The sequence below is a fragment of the Lepidochelys olivacea genome (genome assembly GCF_965140295.1).
Source record: "Lepidochelys olivacea isolate rLepOli2 genome assembly, chromosome: 7".
In the NCBI taxonomy this organism is placed as follows: Eukaryota; Metazoa; Chordata; order Testudines; family Cheloniidae; genus Lepidochelys; species Lepidochelys olivacea.
The window spans coordinates 122913518-122931235 of NC_140417.1; the positions used below are offsets into that span (position 1 = coordinate 122913518).

At 42.1% G+C, this 17718-nt stretch overlaps 1 protein-coding gene across 2 annotated transcripts in view; it reads left to right on the forward strand.

Annotated features, from left to right (window-relative positions):
* Positions 1-17387, forward strand: part of SLF2 (SMC5-SMC6 complex localization factor 2) — a 66240-nt gene extending 48853 nt beyond the window's left edge. For both annotated transcript variants that reach the window (XM_084633282.1, XM_084633281.1), the window contains exons 18-20: positions 8816-8902; positions 10461-10529; positions 11471-17387. In XM_084633282.1, coding sequence (XP_084489408.1) covers positions 8816-8902; positions 10461-10529; positions 11471-11506 — 192 coding nt within the window. In that variant the 3' untranslated portion in view covers positions 11507-17387. The remainder of the gene's footprint in view (positions 1-8815; positions 8903-10460; positions 10530-11470) is intronic.
* The last annotated feature ends 331 nt before the right edge of the window (positions 17388-17718 follow it).

Below are 17718 nucleotides of genomic sequence, written 5' to 3' on the forward strand. Positions count from 1 at the left end.
TGTCTTGACACCCTGTGCGTGTAATTGGAGATTTGTGGTAGCAGTGCTTGGTTGGGCTGTGCACGCGCTGTAGCCATCTTGCACCGTTCTGAGCAGTTACCTAGTGGTGCTCAGCCAACCGTCCTTCAGTTTTTTCTCTGCCGCCTTTGGGTTGAGTCAGAGCCATCAGCAGTTCCCTCTCTTACCTCAGATAGTTCATAGTTAATAGTGTTAGCTTAGTTGTAGTTAGCTACCCTACTGCCTTGCCCTACTATAATGTCTTATATTTCTTTATTTATATATAATAGAAAATATATTGCCTCAATATAAATCCTCGTACGCCCACATCTTGAATACTGCGTGCAGATGTGGTCGCCCCATTTAAAAAAAAAAAAATTGGAATTGGAAAAGGTTCAGAAAAGGGTAACAAAAATGATTGGGGGTATGGCACGGTTTGCCCTATGAGGAGAGATTAATAAGACTGGGACTTGTCAGCTTGGAAAAAAGACAACTAAGGGGGGATATGATAGAGATCTATAAAATTGTGATTGGTGTGGAGAAAGTAAAGAAGGAAGTGTTATTTACTCCTCCTCATAACACAAGAACTAGGGGTCACCAAATGAAGTTAATAGGCGGCAGGTTTAAAACAAAAGGAAGTATTTCTTCACACAACACACAGTCAACCTGTGGAACTCCTTGCCAGAGGATGTTGTGAAGGCCAAGACTATAACAGGTTTCAAAAAAGAACTAGATAAGTTCATGGAGGATAGTTTCATCAATAGCTATTTGCCAGGTTGTGCAGGGATGGTGTCCCTAGCCTCTGTTTGCCAGAAGCTGGGAATGGGGGAGAGGGGATGGATCACTTGATGATTACCTGTTCTATTCATTCCCTCTGGGGCACCTGGCATTGGCCATTGTTGGAAGACAGGATACTGGGCTAGATGGACCTTTGGTCTGACCCAGTATGGCGTTCTTATGTTCTTCATATGAAAAAAAAAAAAAATTCTTTTTCCTTTTACTGTCCCCCTGTCTTTTCAAGAGGCACACAGCGATAGCCTCAAACAGGGCCATCCCAGTTTTTTCCTTGAAGAAACAGACGCTCTCAGGCATGCCCGCGTCAGCTGGCTTTAAATGCTGCCTGACTTGCAGACTTTCTATACTGGTCTCTGACATAACACATCACTCAAAAGTGCCCAGGCAAAAAAAGCCAGGGATCTCCAACTGAAGCTCCTCATGATGGAGAAATCCCTCAGGCTAGCCTCAAATCCAGAGTCCAGGACACCCCCTGGCCAACGGTTGCTGGGAACAGCAGCTGATGGGTTCTGCTCCAACAATGGCTCACAAGGAGCCTGTTCCAAGCATGGCTACCAAAAAGCAGGCATAGACATCCCCACACCGAGAATTGCCTAAAAGAAAACGATCTCCAACGGAAAAATCTGCCCTGGTACCGACGGCACTCAGAGTGCCGGACCGCGGAGCACTGGGAACGTCCGGCACCGAGAATTCCCAAAGAGCTGAAAACCTATGTGGGCAAGCTTTAATGGAGGTTCTCCCAGCAAAGTGAAACTTTCCAACTCGGCACCCACAGAGCCGAAGACTACCTCGGTAGTGAGTGGTACAATGGCTTCACCTGCTGTACCTAATACCTCACAGCTCTAAATCCTTGGCACCACCAGCTTCAGCTCATACTCCTGGGCCATCCGCCATGCCGTCTCCCGTGAGGCTCAGTGCCGGTCTGCAGCAGTTCATGAGGCATTCAGACCTGATAGTGGGCTCTGTGCCTGAATCTCCTTTGATCAGAACCAAGGGTACCCCATCCAGATCAGTACCAAGCCAGCTGACTACTCCCTGCAGATCAGCCCCTCCTATCTCTGGTGATGAGGAAGAGGAGGATGAAGCAGTAATATACACTCTTCACCATTCCTCACCCAAGCCCAGACCATCTCACCACCAAACACCTACCATATGAGGATGGTATGGTCAGCCATGGGCACCGCCCCCACCATACCATTCCCACCTAACTGGTCCTACTAGGATACATGGGCAATGTATATGGCCCAACACCACAGACTCATTAGCCCGCCCAGGTCCAGAACAGCATGATACTCTTCACCAACTGTCCCAGCTCCCTCGGAAACACAAGAGGAAGAGACTGAGTGACCTGAGAACATAGCTGAATATGACACTTGGCTGCCTACTTACCTCTCTTCGTCATCACTGAACAAAAACCATAATGCCGCCATCACCCACCACGGGGGATGATTTCAAATCCTTTCAGGACCTCTTGAAAAGGGTAGCCGAATCTCTAGACACTTCACTAGAACAGCTACCAGAAGCCCAACCGAAGCTCACAGACGTACTCCAGGCATCCCCGTCGGCAAAGATAGCTCTGCCAATTGATGATGCAATCATTGAGCCTGAAAAAATAATCTGGCAGACACCTGCTACAGCACCACCCTCGTGTAAAAGAACTGACAAAAAATATTACGTGCCAGCAAAAGGGGCTGAGTTCCTATTTACATACCCTATGCCAAACTCCTTAGTAGTGGAGGCAGTCAACCAAAGGGGGAAACAACACAACTCCTGAATGACACCATATGACAAGGATTGGAAAAGGCTAGACCTTTTCAATCAAAAAGCTTATTCCTCAGCTACACTTCAGTTCTGCATAGCTAACTATGTGGCTCTGCTGGCCAAGTATACACACAATATGTTCTCCAAAATGTCAACTTTTATTGAAAATTTACCCAGTGACAAAAAAAGAACAGTACAAAGCAAATATTTCTGAAGAGTCTCTCATCACCAGGATGGCCCTACAGGCCTCTCTTGACTCTGCAGACACGGCAGCACAATCCATCACGAAATCTGTGGTCATGCGCCATACATCTTGGCTCCACCTCTCCAGGTTTCCAGGGGAGGTCCAAGCAACAGTCGAGGATTTAACCTTCGAGGGTCAGAAACTATTTGCAGACAAAACCAATGTCTCACAGAATATCAGGGTTGGAAGGGACCTCAGGAGGTCATCTAGTCCAACCCCCTGCTCAAAGCAGGACCAAGCCCCAAATAAATCATCCCAGCCAGGGTTTTGTCAAGACTGACCTTAAATACTTCAAAGGAAGGAGATTCCACCACCTCCCTAGGTAACGCGTTCCAGTGTTTCACCACCCTCCTAGTGAAAGTTTTTCCTAATATCCAACCTAAACCTCCCCACTGCAACTTGAAACCATTACTCCTTGTTCTGTCATCTGCTACCACTGAGAACAGTCTAGATCTATCCTCTTTGGAACCCCCTTTCAGGTAGTTGAAAGCAATTATCAAATCCCCCCTCATTCTTCTCTTCCGCAGACTAAACAATCCCAGTTCCCTCAGCCTCTCCTCATAGGTCATGTGCTCCAGTCCCCTAATCAGTTTTCTTACCCTCCGCTGTACTCTTTCCAATTTTTCCACATCCTTCTTGTAGTGTGGGGCCCAAAACTGGACACAGTACTCCAGATGAGGCCTCACCAATGTCGAATAGAGGGGAACGATCACGTCCCTCGATCTGCTGGCAATGCCCCTACTTATACATCACAAAATGCCATGGCCTTCTTGGCAACAAGGGCACACTGTTGACTCATATCCAGCTTCTCGTCCACTGTAACCCCTAGGTCCTTTTTGGCAGAACTGCTGCCTAGCCATTTGGTCCCTAGTCTGTAGCGGTGCTTGGGATTCTTCCATCCTAAGTGCAGGACTCTGCACTTGTCCTTGTTGAACCTCATCAGATTTCTTTTGGCCAAATCCTCTAATTTGTCTAGGTCCCTCTGTATCCTATCCCTACCCTCCAGCATATCTACCTCTCCTCCCAGTTTAGTGTCATCTGCAAACTTGCCGAGGGTGCAATTCATGCCATCCTCCAGATCATTAATGAAGATATTGAACAAAACCGGCCCCAGGACTCATTACATACCCTAAAAGACTCAAGGGCGACCTTAAAAAGCCTGGGCATCTACATACCTGCAAACAAAAAGAAGCAGAGCAGGTTTTAAACAAAGACAGAATAGATGTCTGCAGAATCAAGACCAGCCTTCAAAGTCTCAACAATCCACTTCCAGAAAACAATTTTGAAGGCATAGTTGAGGACATGAGTCTTCCACACGCTCTCTTATTCCAGAATCTGAAATGGTCCCCCATCTTTTTGGAGACCATCTGTCACCATGCTACCCAGTCTGGCACTCCATCATGACAGACAAATGGGTGTCAGAGATTATCTGAAAGGTTTACTCCATCCCCTTTATTTCTATCCCACCTACCCACCCCCTTCCCCGTCCCACTTTAGGGACCCCTCTCAGGAGCACCTACTACAACAGGAAATAAACCACCTTGTACAAGTAGGTGCTGTGAAACCCATACCATTACAACACAGGGGCAGAGGTATCTGCTCACACTATTTTCTAACTCAGAAAAAGACCAGCGGGTGGAGACCCATCCTGGATCTACACAAACTCAACAAATTTGTAAGAACACAACATTTCAGAATTTTGACCAACTACAATAATTCCAGCACCAGAGAAGGGAGATTGGCACTTGGCCTTTGACCTCCAAGATGCATATTTTCATATCACTATATACCTGTCACACAGAACATTCCTGAGATTCAGCCTAGGGAAGCAAGACTTCTAGTACAGGGTACTACCCTTCGGCCGGTCCACCGCTCTGAGAGTCTTCTCAAAAGTTCTTGCTGTCATTGCAGCTCACTTCCGCAGACAAGGAGTAATGATATTTCCATACTTATAAAGAAGGTGTCCAAGGGCACCAATGCAGCAAGAAGCAATAAATGCCACGCAGCGCACAATAACCCTGTTCATGGACCTAGGGTTGCAAATAAATGTACAAAAGTCCACATCTGTCCCTGTCCAAAAGTTGGAATTCATAGGAGCCTACCTCGATTGTCTCACAGCAACGTTACCCCCAACTACGCTTCCTCACTCTAGTCAGCCTAATTGAACGGTGATGGACAGCCCACAAACATCCACCAGAACATACTTACAACTCTTAGGCATATGTCAGCAACGATGTTTGTTGTAAAACGTGTCAGACTCCTAGGGTTGCCACCCTCCGGGATTGTCCTGGAATCTCTAGGAGTTAAAGGTTAATCTTTAATTAAAGATTGTCGTGATAAAACCTCAAGGAATCCATCCAACCAAAATTGGCAACCCTACAGACTCCATGTGAGATGTTTGCAGGTGTAGTATATACTGCCAGCATATATACCACACAGATATTCTCTCAACAGACACCTCACAATGTCATGCAGAGTGAGACCCTGTAACACGGTGGACACAACCAAAGAATGTCTGTTCAAGAGTCCCGTTCCAGCAAAGAACTCCAACCATTACAATCATGACAGACGCTTCCCTAATAGCTTGGGGGGGCACACCAACTCAACAATATGGTTCACGGCCACTGGTCTCCAGCGGAGTCCAACCTGCACATAAACTTACTGGAGTTAAGGGCAGTCCAAAATGCATGCAACCACTTTCTCCCTCTAATCAAGAACAATGCCATCAAGATCCTCATGGACAATATAGCATGCATGTTTTATATAAACCACCAAGGGGAAGCATGATCATACTCCCTATGTACTCAGCCAATATGACTTTGGAATTGGTGCATCACCAACAACATAGAGATATCTGCAACCTATCTTCTGGGATGTCCAAATACAATAGTGGGTGTACTAAGCAGGGATTTCTCACAAATTCACGAATGGGAGATGAATCCCGGAATTCTCAAGTCCATATTCAAACTATGGGGGTTCCCCACCATAGATCTATCCAGATGTGCTACCAAAACAATAATGTACAACTTCCAGCAGGAGTTCACACACACTCTGCCAGAGCACTGGCAGCCTATGTGGCCTATCACTGACATTTGTAGAGCAGGTACCTGAATATCAGTCCATACTTTCACTAAAAACTATGCTTTAGAACAACAATCAGCATCAGATGCTCACTTTGGATTTAAGATGTTATCCAGCATCAACAGACGAGCAGTGCCCCTCAGTGGAGGGGAGGGGCTTCAAAGTTGAACAGTCACCTAAAGTGGCGCACCCACAGGGACACTCCTTGAAGGAGAGGGTTACTCACCTTGTGCAGTGACTGAGATTCTTCCAGATGGTTGTCCCTGTGGGTGCTCCACTACCCTCTCTCCTCCCTTCTACTTTGGCGTTTCGTGCGGATTCTCGGGGGTAGAAAAGGAAGAGGGGGATGGCTGACTACACACCGCTATGCAACCACTCGGAACAGCATGAGACAGCTACGGCACGTGCGTGGCCCACCTGGGCACAGCTACCACAAATCTCCAATTACAAGCGCAGGGCATCAAGACACCTAAAGTGGAGCACACACAGGGACAACCATCTTGAAAAACCTCAGTTACTGCACAAGGTGAGTAACCCTCTCTTTCGAACACTTTCATGAAACAGAATTGTGTTTGTCTGTCTTTTCGGATGAAAAAGGTTAGATTTTTGTTTCAGGTCTCTGTAAGTGACCTGACAGTCCACCTGGACCTCAAAACCTTCACACCGAACTCTTTTTGAAATGGATACATCTCAGCAAAAGTTTCAGCTCTAAAACAGCATATTTTGACAAATAAACATTTAGTCAAAAATGTTTTGACCCACTCTAGATATTGCAAAGTATTTAAGAGAGCGTAGTGAAGTACTGGAGTGCAGCAACGGCAGGCTAATATAGCAGCCATTATAGGCTCAATAGCAATAGCTCTCTTTTGGCCTAGGATGTTACAATCCATTTATTGAGCGGATATTGACCAGGAGACATCTGTTATCCCATACAGTAATTTGGTCTTTCTTTATTTGTTCCCATTGAATTGCTTACTGTAAGGTAGCTGAACAGTTCTTACCGCTGATGCTGTTGCCACTGCATGGATCTTCCCACATGGTGGTTAAAGAAATCTGACTATCATGTGACTCCCTTAAGACGGAGAATGTCATTCTTATGTCTGCTCCAGTCTGTTGCTAATATTTGTGTGACTGAGAATCTTCGACTCCTTTGAAAGTGGAGAAAGATTCATAGTAGCTTTATTGTGAAGATGTTAGTGACTTGTATTGTATAAACCTTTTGTTTACACATTTTTCCTGGAAATTCATTTTTTTAAAATAGGTACCTTAATACATTGCCCCCTCCCTAATGTTGTGTTTTCAGTTAGAAATCCCACTCATTTCTTCTCCACCAAATTTACTTTTTTAATGAAAAGTGGTGGCATGATAGAATACCTTTCTACAGTCTAGTCAATGGGATAGGCAATGTATAAAGCCTTTAGCACTTGCAGCTGTTTTCAGTATTGTCTCTCCTGATTAGACTGAACCAACTACGTAGGATTATACGGTATCTTTGTGATGCTAGTGGATGTCCCTGAGCAGTGGTTCTTTACTGTGGATCAGCAGTGGTCCACAGAATGAAACCTTTCGACGGCTATTCACTGGGAGATGGAGGACAGAAGTCTCTTATGAAGTGGTTCATAGAATTGGAAAAAAGGTTAGGGAACTACTGCTGTGGAGAATAGGATGTTGTTCGCCTGCTTCACTTCTGATGACCTTAAGTAGGTTTCTAGAAGTGAAGGGCCTGTGCATAACCCACTAGTATATTTATTTTCCATTTAAATGATCTATCTTGAGATTCAGATCTTCCTTGATTTTTCCATTTTTATTAATCAAAAATAAAAGGTCCATGCTTCAAAGTGCAAGCTTCCCTCCTCCAAGCACACAATTCCAGTCTCCACAGAGGAAAGTCAACTCTGGTTTTTGGAGACTTGTTTAGGAAGGAAACAGAATTCTGCAGTGAAGCTTCCGTTAGATATGGGAACAGGCTTTCATTGTCCAAAACTACTGTAAAATGGATCCTAGTTCATATTTAAGCAAAAGGATGTTGCCAGAAGAGTAGTAATCTTCCAGGAGAGCTGCCACAAACATGAAAAGACCATTAATTCTTCCAGGAAATGCCTAATGATTACCTGACTTGTCTGCTGAAAAATTATATTTTGACTATTGTAGTTTCAATGCTTTCCATGAAAATTTGATCTGAGTGGCACCTGTAGTCTTCTAGGGCATTGAAGACTCAAAAAACTAGCCAGTCAGAATTAAACAGGACCCCTCAGCCAGGTCCATTTTGGGGGGCAGTGAGCCAGACAACCATGTCTGCACTTCACTCCATGTCCCCAGCCAGCCCCAAACCGAAACTCTCTCCAGCCCCTCCTCCTCTGGGCTTTGTCCCTTTCCTGGGCCAGGAGGTCACCTGGTTCCTTTGTTCTCCAACCCCTTTAGCTCTCACTGTGCAGGGGGGAAGGACCCAGGCCATCAGTTGCCAGGAAACAGGGTGTTGGCCATTAACTGTGTCCAGACCCCTGCACACACCTGCCCTCCAGGGCTCTGCAATGATCATACACCCTTATCCCACCCCCTAGATACTTAAGAACTGCATAGGGGAAACTGAGGCACCCCCACACTATTCAGAAGAAACCTTAAGAACAGTCCCGCTTTGTCACATCTGCTCCGTGAATATAACTTTGGAACTACTATTTAAAAAAATGTTTAGTCATGAGTTAAGTGGTGTTAAAGGTACCTAACAGCAGTGGCCTTATGGTTCTAAAGTCAGCCAGATGTGTGTATTGGAGAAAATGCTTCAAATTAAAAAAAAAAACTGAAAAAAATTAAAATTAAAAAGCCCTGCAAAAACTGTGTGCTTTTTCCTGTATTTGCAATTTTTCTGTTTAGGGTTTAGACAAAGTTTAATTTTGAAGTGATGAACTTAAACATACTTTTGAATTTGTGTTTATTTAGAAGTGCTTACTGAGGCTCTGTGGTGCCTTAGAAAAACATGTGAAGTGTGATATTAGGGAAGATGCAAGGCTATTTTATAGAACTAAGGTAAGCATATGTGTGTCTTCGAAGTGTGTTCCATTTCCGTGCCCCAATTTAGGAGGTTCTAGAAGTACTGAGATTCCCTTACATTTCCTTGCTGGCTTTTTATACATGTAGGCCCTAATCCTGCAAAGACTTGCTCATGTTGCTTAACTCTGTGCACTGCGAATAGTCTCATTTGCTGTCAGAAGGACTCTTCAGTGCATAGAGTTAAGCACGTGTGTAAATCACTGACAGATCGGGGCCACATGGCCAGAAAAAAAAGATAGCTGCAAAGGATCTCTGGATACTGCTGGTTTTTCCTGCCTAGAGACGTCACTGATTGTTGATGGGGGAAGTGCTCTTTGGGACAAGGGATCTGTCCAAGCAGCACTTACAGAGAAAAAGATAAGAGGACTTGGAAAGTAATCTGATTCTTTTGCACAGTGATCCATAGCTTTTATTTGAATTAACAAGTAATTTACATACATACATAATTAATTAAGCCACCAAAAAACCCAAAGTGATGCAGAATTAAGCCTAGCTCACCTATTTTATAATATGTTGTGGTGCTTTACTTATGAGGGTCTCAAGTTTGTTACTTGAGTTACTTTCATGTGCTTTAGTAGCAAGCCATGGCATGGCAGTCCTTACCTTTCAAAAGCCTTTTGTTCAGTTAAGTCAAACCTTTATATTTTAATGCGGTTTTACACCAGCTTAGAGAATTCACTAAATTCCTACCCTTCAAAAAGCCTCTTTATTGACATTTGATTCTATAGAGCTGTCATTTGGTGCAATTAATACTGCAGACCTACTTTAACTATATTTCAAGTTTAAACTGTATCCCCACCACCATACATATCTTTTTGTGTATTTTTTCCGCTTACCCTTGAGGTGGGAAGGGGTTATTATTTTCCTGTTTAATTGCTTCTCCCCACCACTTCTGCTTGTATGTATTGTTGTGAAGTAGCTCTTGGGGGCGGGGGGGGGGTACCATTGTGTTGGGTGCTGTACAAGCAGAGTAAGAAATAAGGTAAGCTCTTCAGAGCAGAAATTTGAGTGCATACTCAAGATTGGTAGCCATGAAGTATGGCCTTATGTATCAGGAACACCTTTTAGAAGCTGTCTGTGCTGCTGTTTGTTGCCCAGAGTAATTACTGTAACAAGATAATCAATCCAATGGCAAACTGCAAGACTTGCATTTTACACCCTGCTAACCCAAAAAGAGTGAGACACCGGTATTATCGGGCAAATGCTTTCACGCTGATCTCAGGCAAATGCTTTCACGCTGATCTCAGGCAAATGCTTTCACGCTGATCTCAGGCAAATGCTTTCACGCTGATCTCTAGCACTGACCTTATTTACGTGTTAAATTGAGATAATCAAGTTTAATCTTGCTTGTAAAATTGTCTATCGCTCTAGTATCCGCATATGGAGTATAAGCATTTGATTAAGCGCTCAAATGCTATCACCCCAAAGCCCTGCTGTATCACAGCTTTAAAAGGGATCTTCATATGCTGTCCGATAAGTCTCACATTTGTTTTTATTCTATTAAATAGGTAAATGAATTAATTTTTGTTTATAGGTAAAAGACTTAGTTGCTAGGATATATGGCAAGTGGCAGGAAATGATACAAAATTCTCGGCCTACTCAGGTACTGTTAAACCAATTTTTCTTATTGCTAAATGCATTTTACTAATTTGTGTTGCTTGAAAGTATAATGTAGCAGTTTTAAAAAGCAATTTCTAATTAGTAAATGAAGTCAGTAGTAAAGTACACTATCTACTAGCTGTGCTGCTATAATCTTGGGTGAAATCCTGCCTATGATTTCGGTAGGATTTCAGCCTTTTTTCTAACAAATGGCTTGAGTGACCAAGTAAACTCTGATTGCACTTTGTAAGTGATATGCCTTCAAGATATGTAGATGATCTCGTGTGGAATGTACAAATATCCAAGTTGGATATCCAAGATTTGGGGCTGTTTCTATCAATCTCTAGGTTTTGTATCTCAGTAGGATGCCATGGTATCAGAGTACCTATTTTCTATTTTAATACTAACTGGGGATATAATCAATTATCTTAAAGCGAAATTTGTTTTGCTTGAACCAGTAATCTGAAAGAGGCTTCTTGGACTGAGTTTTAAGCACGTATAAACACTTAAATCTATTTGAAATAATTATTGAATAATTAAACATTGGCATTGTTAGCATATTGATAGCTCTTGCAGTCTTGCTGAAAATTTGACATAATTGTAACATTGGTAAAATGAATGGAATCCCTGTGAGAGAAAATGCCATGAAAGGAAAGGAGCTAGAGGGTGATACACTTCTGAAAAAGCTTTCTATAAATCAGGTTGTGGAAATTTCTGATGATGCAATTCTCTAATTGTTTTTTAAATTAGATATGCATTTGGCTGTTGCCTAGGAAACTTGCTTTTCATTGGTAGGCTTATTGTTTAAAATAAGAAGATTATATGGATTTACAGGTTTACTTGCAGTACCGTAGCTCAAGCTACTTATCTACTTACCTTATTACTCTCTCAAAAATAAAATTTGTATGTTTCTCAATTTTTTTTCCTGTTCTTTTTTCTTTTAAGGGGAAGCTGCATGATTTCTGGGAGCCAGATTTGTGAAACATAAGCCAGGTCAGAGAAAACAACAAAGAAAGAAATTGAACAAGAACTTCTTTTGCAACTAAGGAAGACTTTCCAAGAGGGTTGAAACTCTAGCCTGGTCGAACAGACTAAATCAACAACTTGAATCAAAACTTCAGCTTGGTGCAGGCAACTAGAAAAAACATAACCTGTGCAATTGATTTCTGACTTTATGATAGATACAGTAACATTCCTGAAAAATTGTGTATATGTATGTGCAAGATTTAAATAATACCTTTTCAGTATGCCTATCTGAATTGTCCACTAGTCTTCTATCCTATTGAAAGCTGAGAGAGTTTTCTCATTTCCCTTCCCTTGCTAATCACTACAATGTAAAACTATGGTAATATAATTTCTTTTGTTCTGTTGCCCAAATGCATCCATAAGTATTGCTATTGCACAGCTAGAAAATGAACAGCCATGAATTGAGTGTGCGAAGTAGGAAATGGTGGCCCCTCAATGAAAGGGATGGGGACTGCAGTGTAAATAGTGGTCCAGGCAGATTGATTGTTGAACTTTTCTTTGTTCCATGGCTGTGCTGTACCCATAAACAAAGGAGAATTTAAGAGGTCATTACAGTGATGTATTAGGTTCAATTTAAACTTAATTTTCCTCCTTCATGCTTTAGCAAGTCTGTGTAATTTATATATAGTGACAGTGTGCAGAAAACTAAGTTGTATGTAAGACGAATATTACAAGGAGAAATCTTCCTGCAACATTTGCTGTCATAGTATCCAAAACACAAATTTCACCTGTTTACGTATGTAGTCTGACTTCAGCACCTTTCTGTAAATGACCAAAATATCAACTTAAAAATAGCAATTTTAAAATATCACCTTAGATTTGGGAAATGAGAACTTATTTGACTTTGCCAACGTTGAAGTAGCTGAGAAAGTCATATTAGACTTGTCCAAAATCATTTGTGCTAAATTTTGCCCTTAGAGGTGTGCTCAGAACTCTTGTTGAAATCTTTGAGCTGTGTGTAATATTCTAAGGACAAAATACCTTTGTTTGTGAGCAAATGTTGGCACTCACTACTTATAGTGTGCTTAGCATACCACTTCATCTATGAAATATATGTGCTTAAATAGATAAGTTCAAGTATTTGGTAGAAACATCAACAAGAATCTTTTGCTAATTAAAACTTAGGCTATGTCTACATGGCCCTCCAGTTCAGACTGCCAGAGTTTGAACTGCAGTATGCACAAGCTGTAACTGCCCCATGTGGATGCTGCTGGTGCAAACTAAAAGATGTACCTAGTTTGTGTGAATGTAGTCCTCTTTTTTTAAAAACAGGACTGCATTAATGCAAGCTAAGTACCTTTTAGTTCACGCTCTCAGGGTCTATATGGGGAAGTTACAGCATAGCATACTAGTGTGGGCTGCAGGGTTGTGTTGGCAAGCCCAGAGATTCTAGTGATATCAACATAGAATACACATGTAATGTTTTTTTCTTTGGTTTTACAAGTATTAATTGTACTTATGGTTGATTTGTATAATAAAACTCATATTCCAAACTCTTTCCCAGGAGAAAATAGCCAAAAAAGACTCAATTTTAAAAAAAGCTCCCTCATGTAAATATGTAGAAGAAACTATTATAGAATTGTGGAGTGACCTGTAAGGAGGAGAAAAGTATCCTTACCTGACTTTATTTGCTTTTGACACTCGCTGCTAAATTGCTTTTCAGACTATTTCTTGTCCTCCATTTCAAGCGTTAGTGTGTGAGTTTATTAATAAAGTCGAAAGCCACAGCATATTTGTGCCTTTCCCAAGGTCTTCACATGTTAGAACAAGATTCATGGTGATGGCACTATTAAAAACAAAGAAACAAAAAATCTTAACCTGTCACCAGGATTTGGAGAAATCTACCTCAAGGGTATTTTTTTTATTTGGGTAATGAAGGGTAGGGGACTTCTCTCTCTACAGTTTGTCCTATATAAATGCATCCTTTAGTGTCAGATTGTTATTCTTTGACTATATTATTGTACATAATTTTATTAGTGTTTATATTTTTCTCACCTGTAAAGTTTAAAAAAAGTGCCGAATATATTGGTTTTTACTTACTGTAATTAATGTGTATATATTTTCTTACTAAGTGAAGAGGAAGCTCCTGTCTTGTACATTTCTGAGGACTGGTAGGTGAGGGTTTGGACAGCCAGTCTCGTTTTTTATTGCTGTTCAAAGCCAATTGAAACTGCTGATTTTTTCAGATTAAATAGCCACTTTGATATTTGCTTTTTTATTTAATAGCTCCAATGGAAAATAAAGCTAGAATTGTTTTTTAATTAGATGTCTCTGCACATAAAACAGGCAGTCATGCAAATAAGAACTTTCACTTCGTGAAAAATCACTGCACATCCTATTTCTGTCTTACTGCAATGCCTTACAATACGTCTTGAAGTAACAGCACACGTACTCCTGTACTTTTTGCACTTTTGCCTTTTTTGTAAACCCTGGGATTTTTCCTTTCTCTTTTGATTTGTACACAATCACTTTCAACTCTCCTGTGTTTGAAGGAACAGCTCCCCAGCCAGTGAAAGTTGGACAGTGGTTCTGTGGGAACCTATCATTGATTTACAGAGATGGTTCCAAAGCTTTGCTTCAGTGTCATGCCAGGGATTCCTTGCATTCACCTGTCATCTGTTCTGAGCTCAGTACTGCCTCCAGAACTGCTGGCTGCTGCCAACTTTGACCGAATCCATGGCTGTTGTGCTTTGCTAGCCCACTGTGCTCCTGCTAGCTCCCTATGATGCTAATGCTCCTCTGGAGAAAGGCTAATTGCACCATTAATGTGTTCTGCTGTCTTCAAATAAGCACTTTGCACTGAGGTTTATCTTTCAAAATGATGCTAGCTGCACCGAGAGCCGCTTTATCTCATTCCATGGGTAATTAGGTACACGTTGCTACGCTGTCACAGACAGGAAATGAAAGGATGACTACGCAATGTACATTCATGCTTCTACGCAACACGTTTGTTTTACTGACGAGCATTGTTTGGTTTACAAAACTAGATCAATAAAATGTTTTTAAATTAAGAAAATCTGATAGCACAGTGGCAACAAATATTTGTACTCTACTGTCTTGTCCCTATTATTGTGCTTTGGTCTTAAGTATATGAGTTGGGCTTTTCTACAGTGCCTAAATGATTTGAGTTCAAGTCCCATTGAAAAGTCAGTGGGGACTTACACTCCACAGGTGCGTTTGAAAAACTTCATTCAAGGTGACAGTTGTGAGAACTTTTTGAAGCCTATGAAGGGAATTCAGCTGTTGAGCTTAGTGGATCTCAGGTAACTAGAACATCAGGGACATATGGCATATGTATAACTTGTTGGGTGCATATCAAGATCAGTACAATAGGTGGATCATGGAAGTAAACACGTTTTTAACAGAAAATGCTTTTTGATAAAATTATTAATGGGTTGTGCAATTTTAGCTATTCAAACTCTATGCACTTGGAGTATGGAAATAATGTATCTAGATATTATGATCTGTATAGGTTCTTATACCATGCTTATTACTGTAGTATCTGTACGCTTTCATTACTGCATTAAGCAGTGTGACCACAAATCTGCAACATGTGATTTGTTCTCCCCTTCCAAGGAGAGAAATATGTATGCAGTACAGTGCTCGTGTTAGTTTTTTTTTAAATGTACATACTGCTCTGTCAGAAGGCAGCTCTCAGTTGTCTTGCATTGTAAGTCAGAAGGTGCTGAGATTCCTGATTATCCTTAGTTCTATGGGAGTTTATTCCACAGTCTTAGACCAGTCCTACTGCACAGATGAGCTTTACCCTTCTGGTAGAAAATTTTGTTGTACCAGAGGAATAGAGCTCTTTACCACTGTTTTTATTGAGGAACGTTAACCGTCTTATAGGAGCGCTGGGCCCAGCCCACTGAGCACCTTGAAGAGAAGGACTGAGACCTTGAACTTGACTTAGTATTCTATGGGAAGTCAGTGTAGAGGATGGAGATTAAATTTGATGTGATGGCAGTAGCCCATGATGCCAAGGTGACCTGCTGCAGAGCTCTGTACTAGCTGGAGTTTCCTAAGAGCTGAGGGTTTCGTGCTCTAGTGCATTGCATTGCTGCGGTGTGGATAGGCGGTGAAAACAGTGTCTTAACCAAGGACCCTGCCACTGTCAGGTGGGATGAGAGCATCTCCTAGACAATTTATATGGTTCCTCCCATCTGCCAACTATTTAAAAATAGAAATAAAAATAAGTCTTCCATTTTTCCCAGCCTGTAAGAGAGCTTGGTTAATTTATAAATTGGTGATTTTCTTTATTGTGAGAAGAATTTGCGTGGGGAGTAGGGTTTGCAGTATCTAAATGCAAAATCTTCCTCTGACTTAACGTAGCGGATTTTTTTTTGTCGCTTCCGCGGTCTAGGCCTAGCTCCTGAGAATCTGCCTCCAGCACTCATGAGCCTGTTGTTTACCCCTTTATTTTTCAGTGAAATGTAGTAATTATGGGGGATTCTGGTTGCAGAGGGAGTAGCGACCTCTCAGGAAGCCAAGGCCGATCCCATGGAGGATTTCAAGTACTGCTTGAACTGAAATCCCTTTCTATGATGGAGTGCAGAGAGCAGAGCATAGGGGTGATCTGTTCAGTGACATGTGTTGCCAAACAGATGGGTTCCTGTGTTCTGTGTCAGTGGGAGCTTTTTTAGGCTCTGTGGCTCCATACCTAGTCAAAAGTTTTTCAATCAAGCCCGGAGGTTATTGCGGCCAGATGTGTGCCCGATGTAATGAGAGATAAATCTTTTGGTTGGTCACACATGGAAGTAGGCATGTTCTGCCCCCATGACTGTTGAAGCACCCAGTAGCATCCCAGGAGCTCTGAGGCAGTGAAATAATTTCAAGGCAGGTGCCCTTGAAAATGGGGGCTGTTAAAGTTCTTCAAAGTGCTTCCCTCTTCCTACCAGCATCGCTTTAGTCTTGCCTGGGTTCAGCTTTGGGCACCTCCTCTTCATCCTCATGGTGAGAAAGTTGAGAGGTGATGCAGAGCTGGGTGTCTGTGAGCTGCTTGGCACTTCATCTCCATTTGTCTCACTGATTCTTTCATGACAGGTGTTGAATAATAGGGAGCAATGGAGTCTTGGGGACTCTGTAGGTGACTGCTCTGGGGATGAAAAATTGCCCATAAAGACTCCTGGGTTCAGTGTGGGAGAATAGAATTGAGGCGTTTCAAGGTGGTTACATTCACCCCTGTCATGTCTAAGAGGTGGGTAACCTAATTGCATATCCATGCTGCAGAGAGATCCAGCAGGATGATTATGGCTGTACTTTCTTTGTCTATGAATGGGAGGAGGTCAATCACCAGAGCTACAAGTGTTTCATCTCAGGTCCTGGTCTGAAGCTTCACTGAGGGATCACAGGGGAGGGGTTTTTTTGTTTACTAGTTTCTCTATTTAGCTTGCTTAGAAATGAAAGACTGACTTTTGTGCTCTTGGATTGATGGCAGGTGTTCCAGCTACTCACCTCAATATATAAACACCATGTTTAGGATGGCAAAAAAAGAACTCGGTAGCAGGCGTTTGAGTAGTCAGGCTTTTGGGAGCAGGCAGAGGGAAAGAGTCAGCAAGCATTGATTTTTCCTGTGTTGTTCAAACTGCAGACTTTTGTAAAAGCAGTGTCATTTGTGTTACAGCTGTGAGCTTTTCCTAGAGGTCACTGTTCACAATGGGGTTTCTGCCGCTGTTCTGGTCTGTGCACTGAACGAACAATGTCATTCATATCTTTGTCTTATGCAAGCTGTGGGGAAGAAAATGTCAAGGATTTATTTTGTGACTTTTTACAGCATTTTGTTGCTTTGTACCTTTTGTCTGAATGTCTAGTTCTGTATATTAAACTTGTTTTGGTATTTTGGGCTTCGGTGTTAACGTTTTTTATAAACTTTACTTAGTATGATGTGGGTTTTATTCCAATTGACTTTTATACCTCACACTCTTTTTGGCTCTGGTTTTCCCTACAGTACGTTAGCCTCCCCTGCTTGCTGAGAACTGCTTGAATCTACTTCCTATCGTAACTCTTTGGCAGGATCAGTGAAGGCAGGTACTCTCTAGAGTCTTCATTTGTTGAGTCAAAACTACAAAGACTCATTAAAACGTAGTTTGTTGCAGCATAGATTGGCATTGGTGGGTCAATAGGTGGTGGTTTTCTTTTGAATCAGCACAGTGCTATGGTGCTGTTGT